The 16,518-nt window shown below is 38.4% G+C and overlaps 1 protein-coding gene and 1 long non-coding RNA gene across 3 annotated transcripts; one reads left to right on the forward strand and one right to left on the reverse strand.

The window, feature by feature from the left end:
- Positions 1-1,007: 1,007 nt before the first annotated feature.
- Positions 1,008-7,028, forward strand: LOC122141288. Of its 2 annotated transcripts, none has more exons than XR_006157666.1 (3): positions 1,008-1,149; positions 1,318-1,368; positions 6,459-7,028. It is a non-coding gene; the product is annotated as an uncharacterized LOC122141288 (long non-coding RNA). The 2 variants fall into 2 exon arrangements; XR_006157665.1 differs by lacking the exon at positions 6,459-7,028 and adding an exon at positions 4,666-5,659.
- Positions 5,823-16,215, reverse strand: LOC109078973 (dynein axonemal intermediate chain 1-like). Its single transcript, XM_042748231.1, has 14 exons — positions 16,119-16,215; positions 12,706-12,774; positions 12,475-12,573; positions 12,310-12,394; positions 12,069-12,186; positions 11,941-11,984; positions 11,610-11,857; positions 11,152-11,241; positions 10,986-11,067; positions 9,765-9,838; positions 8,617-8,762; positions 7,072-7,177; positions 6,454-6,636; positions 5,823-5,949 (listed from the first exon to the last, which is right to left on the reverse strand). Exons 1-14 carry the CDS (start codon positions 16,164-16,166, stop codon positions 5,869-5,871), a joined length of 1,473 nt encoding a protein of 490 aa, XP_042604165.1. The 5' UTR covers positions 16,167-16,215; the 3' UTR covers positions 5,823-5,868.
- Between the last annotated feature and the right edge of the window lie 303 nt (positions 16,216-16,518).

The following is a 16,518-nucleotide window of genomic DNA, read 5'->3' on the forward strand; positions in this document are numbered from 1 at the left end:
ATTCCTTCATGTTTCAATCAACAGCACAGGATCCAGCTGATCTTGAACCGGGTCCATCTGTCCTCAAGACAGCAGCTCTGCAGGATCCAGCTGATCCTCAACTGGGTTTGTTTCAACTGGTTGTTTCACACTTAGTTAAGTCTATGTTTTTATACATGCACCATATGTCTAAGACCTCATTTCAGATCTAAATGATTAATTTATTACTTGAAGTAGCATTTATTTTTTTAGATTACCTAATCCCTTCATCTCTTTGCTAGTTTTGGAGTCATGATTATATACAGTTTATATATATTAGGTGTGGCCTTGACTTCTGAACTTTTCTGTGTCTTCATCTCTTACAATTTTTTTGTTTCTCCCAAAGCACAACAAAGTGGGCCCTGTTTCACCACAGCCTGGCACAGATCCTCAGCCAGATCTATCTGTTCTTGAGCTAATGGCTCTGCAGGATCCAACCGGATCCATCGGTCCTCGAGACAGCAGCTCTGCAGGATCCAGCTGAACATTGCCATCCTCGGTCCTCCTGAAGTGCTTTCAGTCGAAGAAAACTATTGGTGATCCAGTTCTTTACATCCCTCCAGCTACTCGTAAATCCACTTCTTGTTCCTGTGCAGATTTTTTTTTTTTTTACACGCCGAGTTAAGTCTGTTTGTTTGTAAATTTGCTGTCTAATATCTCCTAATACCTCATTACTCCAGGTCTAAATGATAAATCTAGTATTTGATCTAAGTAGTATGTTTTTTTCTAGATTCCCTTTTTAAAGAATTATGATTATAACGAACTTGATTGATTATCTTGCCATTTTCTTTTACATATACATTACATAATGGTATGTGTTTATTCTGTCTGCCAATTCACACCCACTTCTGTCAGGGTTATAGACCTGTCTGTGTGTGTTTTTGCTCCCTGTGACCCAGTTTTTGTCTCTCGTTGATTGTGTTAATTTGATTCCAGTTGTGTCTAGTTCTTCCCCAATTATCCTGTGTTTAAAAGCTCTAGTCATTTCAATCAGTGTTTGTCAGTTCTAAAGGTCTATCCATGTGTTTCCTATGTGATTGAATTATTAAAGACTGTGGTTTTGAAGAACTCCTTGTTTCCTCGTTCCTTGCTCCCCAAGCTAATTGTGACAACTATTTGTATTGCCAGAAGGTACAATCACTCTTGCTATGTTCTCCATACATAATGTATAGACCAGTGCTTTATTTAACATGTTTAAAGTGGTTGAAATTGGAAAAAAAAAGTGTCATAAGAATATTCAGTCTTTATTTAATAATTTACCCATGCTTTTTAACATCTCTTATTTTCTTCCTTTTGCAGTTTGCCATCAAATTTATCCTGAAGAGGTCAGTGGACTTCCTTTTTGAAATTGTAAGTTTGTAAAACTTTATGAATATCTAAATCTAATTTATCCAAGTACAAGTTTGAGAAATTAAACATACTGTACCGATAATGAACCTTTTATTGAACTTTCTAGTCTGGATGTTTAGCCAGTATACAGGTGCATCTCAATAAATTAGAATGTCATGGAAAAGTTAATTTCAGTAATTCAACTGAAACTGTGAAACTCGTGTATTTAAAAAATTCAATGCATATAAACTGAAGTAGTTTAAGTCTTTGGTTCTTTTAACTGTGGTGATTTTTGGCTCCCATTTAGCAATCTCAAATTAGAATACTTCATGGGACCAAAAAAAAAACATTTCACAGCTTGTTGAATCACTGAAATGAACTCTTCACGACATTCCAGTTTTAGATGCACCTTTATTCTGAAGTGGCTATAAATCTCGTGATCAAATGGCCTCCGCTAAGTCCCTAGTGCAGGGATCTCCAACCCTGCCGCCGGAGAGCTACTGTCCTGCAGACTTCAGTTCCAGCCCTGCTCCAACACACAGGTCTGTAATTATCAAGTAGCCCTGAACACCTTGATTAGCTGGTTCAGGTGTGTTTGATTGGGGTTGGAGCTGAAATCTGTAGGAAGGTAACTCTCCAGGAGCAGGGTTGGAGACCACTGCCCTAGTGTATATGCTGGAATGGGTTGATGAGGAAGATGATTACATCCTCATTCTGGAGTATTCAAGTCCCTGCAAGAGTTGGCACAGATTCCTCAATGACAACCGGCCACAACTAAATGAATCACTGGCATGTGGCCTGATGATCCAAGTGGTCCTTGGAGCAAAGCACTGTCTTGACACAGGAGGTCTTTCATTGCAGCGTTGAAGACAACATGCTGGTCAATACATCCACAATGGAACTCAAATTAAGACTTCAGTAGCAGTTGCCTTGTCAAATGTTCTGACATAACCATTTAGGCAAGTTTACTTTGCCTTTATGCTTACAATAAGCTCTAAGATGTTAGTCTTGCGTATAGTGATTTAATAATATGCTGCATTTACACAAGCACAGGTGTGTGAGCACAAACAGATGAAATGTGCATTATCTGGTGTGGCATGGTGCATTATCCTGCTGGTAATGGCCGTCACCGGTAAGGAACACAGTTCCCATTTGTCCACAACAATGATTAGGTACCTGACAGCTGTCAGGGATTGTGCTATTGGGATAATGGGGCTTAAAGTGTCCCAAGGAAACATCACCACAGCTTAACACTTCCGCCAGCGCAGTACATCCAGGTGCCAAAAAGAATCATAAACATTAAGCATACGTAAGAGTTAGTGGATCCATGTTATGTTGGTCTTCACATGTCTCATACAGCTGTCATGAATGAATTTGTCATTAACCTTGCAGTGTCCAACTTTTGCATTGAGATCACCACGAGGTAGGTGCACCGCATGTTCATTGCCTCTTCAAGGTCTTCATAAAATAGCTGTACCTCTTCATCTTCTGTTGTTGCGGTAGAGGTGTGAACTTGTTCTGTTGGGGATTGGTAAGGGTGAGGATGCCATATCTATATCTTCATCCACCAATCCAGTTATAATGAACCAACACAATTGGCCAAATGAGCCAATGGAGGTTGTGTTTGTGTCATGTGAGGAAATGGCAGGTGATGCATGCAGACAGAGGATGTGGTTGTAGTGCAGTGTGCTATCAAGATGATCTTGATCAAAGTCCAGGCTCTTAAGAATATACATGCCATCTTATGCCCTTTATACTTTGTATGAGTGGCTCTACACTTCACTGCTCTCTGTGTGTGCAAGTGTAGGTATCCAGAGAGAAACTACTGTATGAGAGCAAGACAGAGCGTGTTGAGAAACATGCACAATTCTATATTATTGTGTGTGTGTGTGTGTGTGAAAGAGAGATAGAGAGAGCAAGAAAGGGAACGCACTATTCTGTTGCACCACTCCTAGAGAGCCTGGAGATGTTCTCACACTTTCTGACTCCTGTTCCAGTTCAGGGCTTCTGCAAGGATACACTCTCACCAGGCAAGAGAGCATCCTACAGAATGTGGCATGATTCAGATGTGCAGGGAGTTTTGAATTCTGGAGTCATGTGGTGGATTGTGATGTCTTGTTGCTTAGTCTTCTGCAGAAAGTTCAGAGGATATAAACACACAGATAACCTGAGGATACGAGTTGATCCATGAGGAGTTTGTGGACATCCGAGGCTTCAGCTGGTTAAGGTCATGGTTAGGTATAAATATACACATTAGGTCATGCATTTGATATCTGTGTGGGTTTTTTTTTTTTTTTTTTTTTTTTTTTGGTTGGGTTGGTACTGATGTGGCAGTTGGTTGACTGGCTGTGACTGAGTCTGCTAATGTAGTGCAGCATGCAAACCAGCTGGAGACCTGGCACACACACACCACAGTGTGATTGGTAGTATTACTTTTCTGATACAGCAGACTGTTTACTGAGATTATGTAAAATCTCTGTTCAATCCACACAGACACGCAAAACAGATGTGCGAGCTTTGAAACACATACAATGTGATTGGCAACTGTTGAGTTTCTGGCATTGATACTGCAGGCCAAAAGTTTGGCAGTTGATTTGAGTTTATTAAATTAATGTTATATTTGATCTACTAACTGTAATCAATGCTGAAGAACACAGTTGAGTAATCCCTTTTCTTTTGCATTATACTTTCTACTGCTTTCTGATCACGTGGATTCGAATTGAAATGACTGGATTTTGCCTGTGAAACAACAGTTAATGTGACCGCACCCTAATGCTAATGCTGTTTCAGATTGCTGAGGTGTTGTATCCAATGGCAGTAGACCTGAACCGACTTCAGTATTTGGAGGCCCGTGAGATTTATTGCTATGAAGAATTTATCAGAAAGTGGTATCAATACCTCCAGTTGTTTAAGCTAAACTTTTTCCCCTCTACTGAAAGTTTGTTTTTGCATATTAAGACTTGACCAAACATAACATCCCTTTTCTGCTTCACAAAAAAAAAAAAAGTGTTTAGAATGACAACGGGACCGTAACTTTAGCATCATATCATTCTCATATAATATTTGGTTTTCCAATGTGTATAAAGTGAAGAGAATGAAATATTCATGTAACTGTTTGAGTGTAAACATTCTTGTGGAAGAGGAGTTCCTCATTTACAGGCCCAACACATTCTCTTGTATGTTATTTGTTGTTTTACCTGAGAAATCAAACAAATTGGCAAAATCAAAAACCTGACAACATCAGTGTGCAATGCAGTTGCATGCTACAGATGTTTTGAAATACAGTCTTACGATAAATGTCCTCGTTCTGTCAAATAGGAAAGACGGTCTAAGATGAATGATAGCGATGGCATTCAAGATCACACCCCGCATTCCACTGCCATCTACCTCTCAGAACGAATTCAACCCAATAAAAACACAAAGTCCACCAAACCAAAAAAATCCTCAGGCTTTGCTCTTGATCCATCATCAGACCAGTTTCAAAGTCTTTCTCCAACACCAGAACACAGTGTGTCCTTGATCTGTGAATATAAGAGATGTGAAAAGTAAGACGCACGTGTTCACACAGGATCAGACGATCAGGAGGACCCCTGGGTGACAAATAATGACAGCAGAGTGATGGTGACTTCAACAAGCAGGGCTTTGAAGCGCTGAGCTGCACAGGTCACAGATCAGAGCGGTGGGAGGAAGGCCGTCTCTGTGTCAGTGATGCAGCTATGTGACCGTGAAGACTCCATCTCCACTACAGGACTGTCCTCCGCCGCAGTGGTGGCCATTAGTGTATAATGTTCTGGTAGCTCTGCACACATTGGTTTTGATACTTCTCTCCAGCCAGGGAGCGTCTGTAGACAACGCACATCAAAGGAATGAGCAGAGGTGCTTGATGACGGCGTGAGAGAAAAATTGGAGACGGAATGCTGTTTATATTTTGTACCGCCTGCAGGAATCAATTGTATACTGAGTGACATGGTTTGTCATGAATTAATATTATTTTGAAAACATAATTTCAGAAGTTTCTTTGCTGTTTATAGAGGCCTGCAAAAGAAACCCTTGAGGACAAGGAGTGAGTTTGCTCAGCGTGGGATGCTGGGACTGTTCCTAAGTTCTATTATACTGAGTGTTTTAGGTAAAGAGACTCTCAGTCGCCTCTTTAGAGTCATTCAGTAGTTCCTGACCATGTCAGTGAAACCCAATACTTGCACCTTAACAGCTAGCAATCAGTACTATGCTAATTAGCAGGTAAAAAAAAATAAAAGGTGTAGTGCAAGAAAAGAACTGTGTCTGAAAGAGGGATTTTAATGTTTTATTGTTGTTGCTTTTTTTTGGCTTAAACTGTAGATTTGTGATTATGAATGTTTAATAAATACAGTGAAATATCCATACAAATCTAGAGGTTTTTTTTTAACAAAGCTATGGCATACATTACAGGTGTGTTGTAAAACTATTTTTGGCTACTCTCACATTTCTAGGCAATAGATAGTTAGATTTTGCTGTGCCTTGGTTCTGCTGGTTGTTCCCAGGCTATCTCAGTAAGCTCAACAGTTGCTCCATCTTTGCTTTTTCCACCTCTGGACTCATTGGCAATTCCTGACCCTTCTTGTCCTGTGGAGCCAAAGAGAGAAATGAGGATGACGAAGTGAATTAGTTGCTGGTAGAGGACTGACCCAGGGGTGCCACAAACAATCACAAACACTTCTCAGTGTGAAGCTCCCATATAAACGTTTCCATCTCGACCGGCGAAGTAATGAGAGAGGTGTTAGCGTGACGTTATTTCCTCTGTGTGTGCTGTGGTGGAACAAAACTGCTAACACCGCCACCAGAGACTTGCTTCAATCTCGCATGACATTTGTCTGATATGATTACAGTGACACATTGGTTCTTTGGGGGAGAATAATCAAAGATCACTATGGTTACTGACCATGCCATGATTGTAATGAACTAAACCAGACCAGATGAACTTCCCGCCAGAGATGTTGCTTTAATGCTGTTGCTCTAATTAAACACTGTCCTGTTCCTGTCAATCATTAGGCAACATTTTAAGGAATTCATCACATGTAGCATAGCTCTGATCAATTAAGAATGTGATTTGATTTTTTTATCTCCTACCTTAGGTTTCTTGCGGAGGTTGGGAGAGAGCTTGAGGCTGGTGACATGGCCGTGGCCATCGCCCACGATGATGATGGGATGGACAGGGTTGAATTCAATGTTGAAGAGCTTGGTCTTCTTGGACACCACTTTTTGCTGGCAGAGAGCCTCATATTTGTTAATGCTGAGGTCGAACACATGGACCTGAGAGAGAAATGGAGGAGGAGGAGCAGGCAGTTTTAGTCTTTGTATTAATGTTGTGAGTTTATGGTTTGATAGTTTCAGTGTAATTAGCACCTCTATGACGTATTCTCTTGCAATCATCAAGCATAAGATAATACATTTAAAATTTAATAGTAAACCCATCATCCTCATTGTCATTCATGTATCATGCTGCCCATCTAAGAATAGTCTCTGCTCTTGCAGAAGCCAGAGACAGGAGATGGGGGACATAGGATACAGGCTTAGATACTCATTAGTAAATTTCTCAGACATTATTACTAGGATAAGTGGTTTGGAAAATGAATTTATGGATAATTCTTTCTGATTGTTTTTATTATCAAAATAGAATTTGTCTTAATCTTAGAATGCAGAAATTGTGGATTTTACTATTGTGTATGAGTCAGTTGCGCTGTTTACCTTTCCTTCAGTGGTGACAGCAGCAAAGACAGTGGAGGAATATGGAGCCCAGGCCACATCTGTCACTGCAGCTCCAATTTCCAATTCAAAGGTGAACATGGGAGACCTGTGAGAGACATGTATTTGTACTTTTATAAACTACTATTCAGTCCAAATGAAGCTCTAACAGAAACTATAGTGTTCCCATTCTGAATTCATCTAATGCGGTCATGCAGAGTGAGAAAGATCCAGAGCCTTTGTTCAAATGTGGCCTGTCAGAGTAACTGATGTTTGATTGTGAAAAATAACAGAGGCATGTCTGGGCTATGCTTTAAAAGCATCAACAAGGCTGTCACAATCCGTAAGAATAAGAGAGAATCAGTAGTACCACATAATCCCAATTAAAGGAGAGTGTTTGACACTCTTGAGTTGACAGATGAATTTATCTGCTGGCGTTTGTATGTATACCAGACTTGACAATTCTCTGTATATCACTGCCTGCATCTGTGCAGGGAGCTGCCTGCCACTCTCGGAGCATTTACCACGAGATTAAAGTGATCAGTTTTCAACTTTACAGCACCACACATTTTTAGTACGGGAAGATTAGTGTACACTGCTATAAAAAAGTTTGGGGTCCGTAAGATTTTTTGATGTTTTTGAAAGAAGTTTGTTACATTCACCAAGGCTGCATTTATTTGATGAAAAATACAGTAAAAGCAATTTGAAATTATTCTTTTCTATTTTAATATATTTTAAAATGTAGTTTATTCCTATGATGGCAAAGACGAATTTTCAGCAGCCAATACTTCAGTCTTTAGTGTCACATTATGCATCAGAAATCATCAGCTTTGCCACACAGATTTTGATATTTGGACACCTTAATAAAACACGCTGTGTGGCATAGTAGAATAAAGGCTAGTTGTTTGGTTCAAATATGAAGTACATTTCTATTCTTGAAATAAACACCTAATATTTCTTTGGCACACGTAGTCAACATAACCAAAAGTTTAATATTTGTTTATATTATTTGAGGTACTGTACGGTGGAGGGGCTTGTGCTCTCTCGCAGAATTAGAACTTAATTGCATCTGTCGGGTACACGCTTAAATGACAATTGATGCCATGGGCAAAATTTAAATAAAAACTCAAATGTAAAATTTAAAAAATTTAAAAATGTCAGGGCCAAAAGGTCAGAGGCCGAAAGGGCAGATGCCTGCCAGTTATACTCGCTACACGGGATGATCTATTGGTGCAAAATTTCATACAAATTTCAATTACACAGGCAGTGCAGCGCTTGATTAGCCTACCCAGAAAGAGTGAGAAGATGTCTGGCTTCTTGGTGAGATTTGGTAAATGACCCTATAGTACAATCTAGTCTCATGCTGTCAAATTTCACTAAGTATGTTCATAACAATATAAATATGACTTGGCACATAATTGCATCAGTTGTAAAAACATAAATATATTGACTGAGATAAATGTAAATGTTAAAACATTAATTTTACATTTAAATTATTTAAACTGTAACAGGCTGGAGACATAGCGCTGTAGGGAATAGAGCTCATACTTCATAGTTTGATCCCAAATTTTGACCATCCAGTCCCAGCTGCAAGAGATGAAGACATCAGGATGAAAGGGATTCCACTTCACACGAGTGACAGTCATGAAGTGGGCATCATATGTCTCCACGAACCTATTAAAGAGCTTGGAGCCCTGTGAAACACAAACTCATTAATTGTTAAATTAATGTTACAAAACTGCTGTTTTGTACACAGCACTCTTGCTCCTGTTATACTGCTTATATATCCACTGGTGGTTATGAATAACATTTGCAGAAGTAATAGTGACATTTAAAACATTCCTTGCAAAGAGATCGACACCATTTTTCTTGTATTAATCCTGCAGCATCTGTTAAACTTTAAGGGATGTTGCCTTAACATGATGCATATATGCTTATTTCTGTAATACATGTGAATGGAAAAAACCTTTTGTTTTGATAGGTGGAATTAACAGCAATGTGTGTGTGTGTGTGTGTAGAAGTGGAAGGATATTGAAGTCTGTAGGACTAAGTAGTTTTTGCATGTGATGTTTGTAATTTAGAAGAAAAAAAGTCATACAGAGCAAAGTAAAAAGCACACAGATGAGAAACAAAACTGTCTGGTCTGTCAAAATGAATAGTTTGAACGCTAGTCTACCCCTGGCTGGCAGAGTGAAAAATATAAATAAAGAAGAAGAGACAGAGACGGAATGTTATTAGCTGATGGCACCCCGTGTTGCTGTGGTAGCAGTGCAGAGACATTATAACCTCTATATATCTCTATATATATCTCTATAAATCACACTTAAGAGAGTGTGCAGTTACAATGTTTCCTCATTTAGTCTCCCCAAACGGTGTGTGGTTATTTTACTACTTTATTTAGCTGTGCAGAGACAGGCAGCTAATAAGAATACTTCCTTGTTTGATGACAAGGATATTATAAACAGTGGCTGCTCAGCCGGAGAGAAACCACCACAAACACAAGCTCCTTCTCCCAGATTCTAACACAGAACAATGAGATGACTCAAGACTACAGATCTTCAGAGACCAGAATGTTTACAGGGTATTTGTTAATGTAAAATATATAGATTTAAAAAAAAAAAACAAGTTTAGTTGATTATTTGTATGATTGGCCTTGGTGTTAATGATCATCTTGGCTGTGAGGGTAAATGACTGACCTTGTGAATCTTTCCATACTCGGTGCCAACAAGAAAATTGTCCTTTTGTTTGTGGAAGTCCAGAATTGTTCCAACTAGTCCCATAAATAAAATGTCTTCAGTAAGTATTATAATAATTAATGCATGCAATTTATTTATTTTTTTTACCATTTTTTTTTATCATTAGCACATATATTCAGTATGACATTATCCTTCTGTTCTGTGATTTTAAAAAATGTGACCATGGACCACAAAACCAGTCATAAGGGTAATTTTTTCGAAATTGAGATTCATGTATCATCTGAAAGCCAAATAAATAAGCTTTTTTTATTGATTGGTTTGTTAGGATAGGACAATATTTGGCTGAGATACAACTATTTGAAGAATCTGAGGGTGAAAAAAAAATCTAAATATTGAGAAAATTGCCTTTAAAGCTGTCAAAATAAAGTCCTTAGGAATGCATATTACTAATCAAAAATTAAGTTTTGATATATTTATGGTAGGAACTTCACTAAATATCTTCATGGAACATGATCTTTACTTTATATCCTAATGATTTTTGGCATAAAAGAAAAATCAATAATTTTGACCCATAGCATGTATTTTTGGCAATTGCTACAAATATACCCGTGCTATTTGAGACAGGTGCTCCAGGGTTAAGGTTTTGTAGTACAGGGTCACAAATGATCTGGGCTACGTTTCCCAAAAGCATTGTAAGCCTAAACTGACTGTAGCTCCATTGGTTTCAATGGGTCAACAAAGTACTTAAGCTTATGATGCTTTTGGGAAACGCAGCTCTGAACATATTTGGAACTGATAAGAAGCTCCTTTGAGGATCATCTTATGAGACCTCAGACTCAAACATTTAACAAGTCATCTGAATTATCATAAAACCTCAGTATCACCCATGACTATAACTGTCATACAAAGCTAAATGCAAATACCAGCTGCAGCAAGATCATATTTACATCTGTATTACGTGCAGGAAGGATGGGTAAAGTTTTTGTGACTGTGAATGTGATCACATTTCCTGTTCTAGATTGTGAATATACAGTAGCCACAGCTGAAGGGCCCCTGTCCTTATACTGAGAGAAACCCCCACTCATATCATCACCGCATGTTTTTAAAAATATCATTTTGTTCATATAGGTTGTGCAGTGAAAGCTGCTAATAATGGAGTATTATTAAATACTTTTATTACATACTTGTAATTACTGACCAGTGTGGTAAGGTGGTTCATACCTGTGGAAAAGACATCCTTAAGGTTATCAGGAATTGTCTCTGGGACTGGTAGCTTGATCATATCTGTAAATACTAGTTCATGCTAAAATTCAAATGACAGGCATCAGACAACCTCATACAATAATGACTTGCTTTAGAATCAACCTTCAGATAATTCGTTCTGTACCTTTACCAGAGTCCAAGACACCAGTCGTCCATCAGCAGACACAGAGATTAAGTTGTGATTACTGTCCAAATCATCTTTCTGCCACTTCACCTGTAACGAAGACAATAAAACACAGTACAGCCAAGACTTTCTGATCAACCAAGCATCACAGAAGTGTATATTTATGTAAGTATTTTAAAACAATGGTATATTATATAGTATATTTGCACTGTATTGTGGGATCAGAACACAATACAGAGCATCCTCTGGTTGTGCACTGCACATTTCGGTAAATATGTCGATATCAGACACAGTGGACAGTACTGCAATTACTCCACATTACAGAACTAGTAGGAGTAGAATGGTTCTGTTCTGAACATTGTATTAAACATACAGGTCCACTGTCATATCATACTTTAGGTAGTGAAGGTTTACCAGAATTCTTTTCATTGACTCCATTGTCACATCCTCATCCATACCTGTGTCACAGCGCCTTTATGTCTGCCAGGGTTGGCTCTGCTGTTCCAAAAGGGCTCATCACTCTTTTTCCTTAGGTTATATACTGCAACACAGCCGTCATACAAACCAACAGCCACCAGGTGGGACAGATGCTCATGGATATCTACACACATTACTCCTGAGACCGTGTTAAAGATGAATTCTGGGTAATTGGGGTTCCTCAGGGTGTACAAGACAAGCATGCCACTCCCCTGCTGAGTAAATTCATCTGAAAGGAAAAGATGAAGCACATTTCAGAGCTATTTAAATTACAAATGATTGCTTGTATATGCTGGTAAATAGTAAACTTACGAGAACCAAGACCAACGGCAAACAGATCGTTGTGTTTTTGATCCCTAGAAATAAAAATATAATAAAAATAAGTGATTTTTATTTAACTTATGAATGCATTTTTTTTTTTAATACAGTGTGAAACTCACCAGCAGAGGGCAGTCACAGACAGACTTTTGGCTTTATCATACTCGAATTTCCACAAAGGGAGCAGAGTGCCCTTCTCTCCTCTGAATTCATCAGATGCATCCTCAAAATGCTTGAAATCTGGGGTTTGGATATAAAGACATTTTACATAAGAAAAAGACATGCTCTTTTTAATACTGTCCATCTGTCTGTAATCTAAAATTGTGGGTGTAGCAGTGAAAATAAATCATTTCTTATAATTACCATATAAAATGTCTGCATATGCCCTGTGAAACACCTTACCCTCCACATACCTGGTCAGCCCAGCCAGATGGGCTATATCATGAGTCTATAAGCATAAGAGGGGATTTGTTATAAAAGATAAGTCATTTTCTTGATGAATGTGTATGCACTTTGTTACAACACAACCTTGATTTGTGAATCTTCAAATTCTTCCTCCATTATGGACTGATGACTTGATTGGTCCCGCCTCTTAATTTCCTCTTGGTAAAAATCATAGATTTCCCACTGCAGAAAGAGCAGGGCATGCTAACATTGTATGTGTCCCTACTCACCGTAATACATAGTTCTGTTCTGCTGCAGGTCTAACACAAAATTTTGATCAAAATAATTCACCAGCAAATTAAAAGATGTTCTCACCTGGCTGGCTGTAGCACTGAAGTTGGTGAACTTGGTAGAATTTGGTGGACTGGTTTGAGTTGCTTTGTCCTGCAAAACATTGTTTTTTAAAAAAAAAGCAAATAGTGTTGTAATGTAATAGTAATAATTAATAGTAATAGCAGTAATGTAACCCATAGAACCAAGACTCTTCCACTGCTATAGAGTATCTGAAATGCCAACTTCCAGGTTTAAAGGGACATGCCACCCCAAAATGAAAATTTTGTCATTAATCACTTACCCGCATGTCGTAAAAGTTTCGTTCGTCTTCGGAACACAATTTAATATATTTTGGATGAAAACCGGGAAGCTTGTGACTGTCCCATAGACCACCAAGTAAAATACACTGTCAAGGTCCAGAAAAATATAAAAGCATCGTTAGAATAGTCCATATGCCATCAGTGGATCAAACGTAATGTTATGAAGCTACGACAATACTTTTTGTATGCGAATAAAACAAAAATAACAACCTTATTCAACAATTTGTCTCCTCTGTGTCTCACTCCACATCAGCGTAGTGCCATTTTGAAGAATCTTCTGTGTCAGCCGCACTGCACTGAGGCGCTGTTTTCTTTCAAATCAAAGCGTAACTATACATAGAAAACGCATCCTTGTGGCGCAGCTGACACAGAAGAGCGTATGCTGCCTGCGTACAGCTCAGATTGTCCAAAATCGCACTACGCTGACGTGGACTGACACAGAGGAGACAAATTGTTGAATAAAGTCATTATTTTTGTTTTATTCGCGTACAAAAACTATTCTCGTCGCTTCATAACGTTACGGTTGAATCACTGATGGCAGATGGCCTATTCTGATGATGCATTTCATACTTTTCTGGACCTTGACAGTGTATTTTACTTGGCAGTCTATGGGACAGTCACAAGCCTCCTGGTTTCATCCAAAATATATTAAATTGTGTTCTGAAGATGAACGAAGCTTTTATGGGTTTGGAATGACATGGGGGTAAGTGATTAATGATCAAAATTTTCATTTTGAGGTGGAGTATCCCTTTAACTATCAGATATGTATGGGATAATCACGGCAAGTCGTTGATTATCCCGCTTATTCCATGGTCATTTGCCAAGTTATAAACAAGTTAAAACTAGTATTGCTCTTTGCAGCACAATATTTGACCGGAAGGGTAAAAATCATCAGTTACGGTTCATTAGTTATAGCATTCTGCCTGCATCAAATCAGACACAGAGATGAAATAGTGCGGTAAGATCACATTAATTTGAATGAATTATAGCATTTATTTAAATTAATTATTGATCGAAAGAGAGAGATGACAGTTGTGTGTGCTTTACCTGCGTCTGTGTGTACAAACAATTATTTCAAAAACAGCAATTTTACCACTTCGCTGTTGAGTAGTAATATAATCTAGCGATTTAGTATCTAGGCTATTTTATTAAAGGGGTCATATTATGATGTTGCTAAAAAGATCATTATTTTGTGTATTTGGAGTAATAAAATGTGTTTAAGGTTAAAAAAAAACACATTTTCAACAATGTACAATATTGTTTCTCCTCTATGCCACCCTTTCTGAAATGCGTCGATTTTTACAAAGCTTATCGGTCTTAAAAACGAGGTGTGCTCTGATTGGCCAGCTATCCAGTGTGTTGTGATTGGTCAAATACCTCAAGTGTGTGACGGAAATGTCACGCCCCTTACCATACTGTGATGCCGTCCCCCAGCATGAGGAGACAAAAGCATTAAAACCCATTATAACCACAGGCATCTGTTGCATCCAGTGGGGACATAATTACGGATTATAATGACTTATACTGTCTCTTCATGCTTTCAGTTGCATCGCACCACGTAAACATAAAACCATGTCTGCATTTGTGATCAGAGAACAAGCGTTTGTGTTCAGTGATCAAAGCTTGCTTTTGAATGGTCAGTGGTAGAGTTTGAATCGTCAGTGGCAAATTCTTTAAATATGTAACGTTAAACGACTGTGAGTATTGTATTGTAGTCTACTCTCCCATAAAATGTGCTGCACACATCTGAATATTTGGGTTGAACTGTTCTGGAACAGTGTTGTAAATACAACTTAACCACTGATTTCTTGCTGTGTCCTCTTTTGGAAGGCCAAACAAAGTATTTTCGCTTTCACAACGAAACACACAGTGTCTTCACAACATGGCAGCAGCAGCCACAATTCTACAGCGAGAATCAAATTTATGCCTTTTACTTCTTTCTTTGCCTGAAAATTTGGGTGGCTTATGTAAATCGTCCCACACAGTGAGTAGACATGTGGGGGCGTGTTTAAATGCGGAATTTTAGGAGGGCGTGGAAGAGTCTTAACTTTTATAAAGAATATCTCTTTGGGTTTGGGACTTTCGTTTTTGCAACTTTAGGGATCTTATCTATTCACCAACAGCTTGTAACAATCCAAAGAGAAAGGAAAACTTGAAATCGCATCATCCTGTAGCTCAAGTGGTAGAGCATTGTGTTACGAAGCGCAAGGTTGGGGGTTCGATTTCCCGGGAACACATGATAGGTAAAAATTGATAGCCTGAATGCACTGTAAGTCGCTTTGGATAAAAGCGTCTGCTAAATGCATAAATTTGATTTAATTTTAATTTTTAATAAATTTCGCGGGGAAGCGTTGACAACAAGCTGTGTGAGTAAGTGAGTGAGTGTGAGTGCGTGAGTGTGTGTGTGTGTGTGTGTGTGTGTGTGTGTGTGTGTGTGTGCATCAATTAAAGCAGCGCATTAATATAGAACGGTGATTAAACTGACTTGGAACTATTAAAGGGTTTTACGGCACACCTGCCAGCCAATCAGAATCCAGTATTCAGGCAGACCATGGAATAACCACTGATCTATATATGACTATATATTTATATTTATATACCATATATTTATATATATATGTTCTATATTATAGATCAGTGGGAATAACATGTTTTTAAATAATGGGGGTATATCAATGATCATTGATACATGGGACTGGGAGTCGCTTTCCTGTCGATACAAATGAGATGAGACTACAGAGTAACTAGTAATTATATAAATGTGCAGACGATATGGAACTGGTTACACTTTTATGGAAATTTTGTCAGTCATGAGTATAAAGATGAGAATGGAAGAGTTGAGATAAGTGTATGAGTAATGTATGGAAGTAGATTTTGAAATCATGTTTAAAAGTTTTAAGGTATAATGCAAAGAGAGTCTCAGAATAATAATAAACAATAAATAAGTTATAGAATGATGAACAAAGTTCAAGCCAAAAAAGTTACGTTGGCTCGCTTGAGAGAGCCACGACTCAAACTCCAACTGTCAAAAAATACAATCAAAACAGACACACATCTGTCTGTTCTCAGGTCAACAAAATATCTGTTTATAAACTTTACTTATCTAGTTTGCTTTCTCTGTAATCGTTATCATACCTCTTCAGATTTCTCCGTCCCAACTTTGCTTTCATCTTTTGCGGACATTTTTGCTTTCAACCGCTCCCGTCTCGGAAATTACGTTGTCAGGGCAACGGCGGCATCTGGATGACGTGACATTAATGCGCATGCGCATAATGAGATGTTCCTCACCTGTGACTCAAGAACTAGAGCAATCCTTTTGTGAAAACTAGAGCGTGAAAACTGAAGTAGTGTGATACTTGAAGTGCTGTTTGTATTTATATTGATGTACGGAAGTAAAGGGGCTTGGTTAATCAACTGTCTAGTGTTGGGAAGTCCGACTCATTTCTGAGAATCGATTCTTTTGGATGAAGAAGTTCAGAATCAGCAGTTCTTCGAGAGATTGCCCCTCTGTATGGGAGAACTAGTCTGCAGCTGA

The sequence above is a fragment of the Cyprinus carpio genome, chromosome B21 (genome assembly GCF_018340385.1).
Source record: "Cyprinus carpio isolate SPL01 chromosome B21, ASM1834038v1, whole genome shotgun sequence".
NCBI lineage: Eukaryota > Metazoa > Chordata > Actinopteri > Cypriniformes > Cyprinidae > Cyprinus > Cyprinus carpio.

What these genes read in the sequence shown, in the direction of transcription:
- LOC109078973 (XM_042748231.1), bottom strand. Translation starts at nt 16,166, where the DNA reads ATGTCCGCAAAAGATGAAAGCAAAGTTGGGACGGAGAAATCTGAAGAG. An exon ending in TTGAAGATTCACAAATCAAG is followed by an intron (nt 12,395 to 12,474) that starts GTTGTGTTGTAA and finishes TTATGCTTATAG; the next exon opens with ACTCATGATATAGCCCATCT. An exon ending in TCTGTGACTGCCCTCTGCTG is followed by an intron (nt 11,985 to 12,068) that starts GTGAGTTTCACA and finishes TTTTATTTCTAG; the next exon opens with GGATCAAAAACACAACGATC.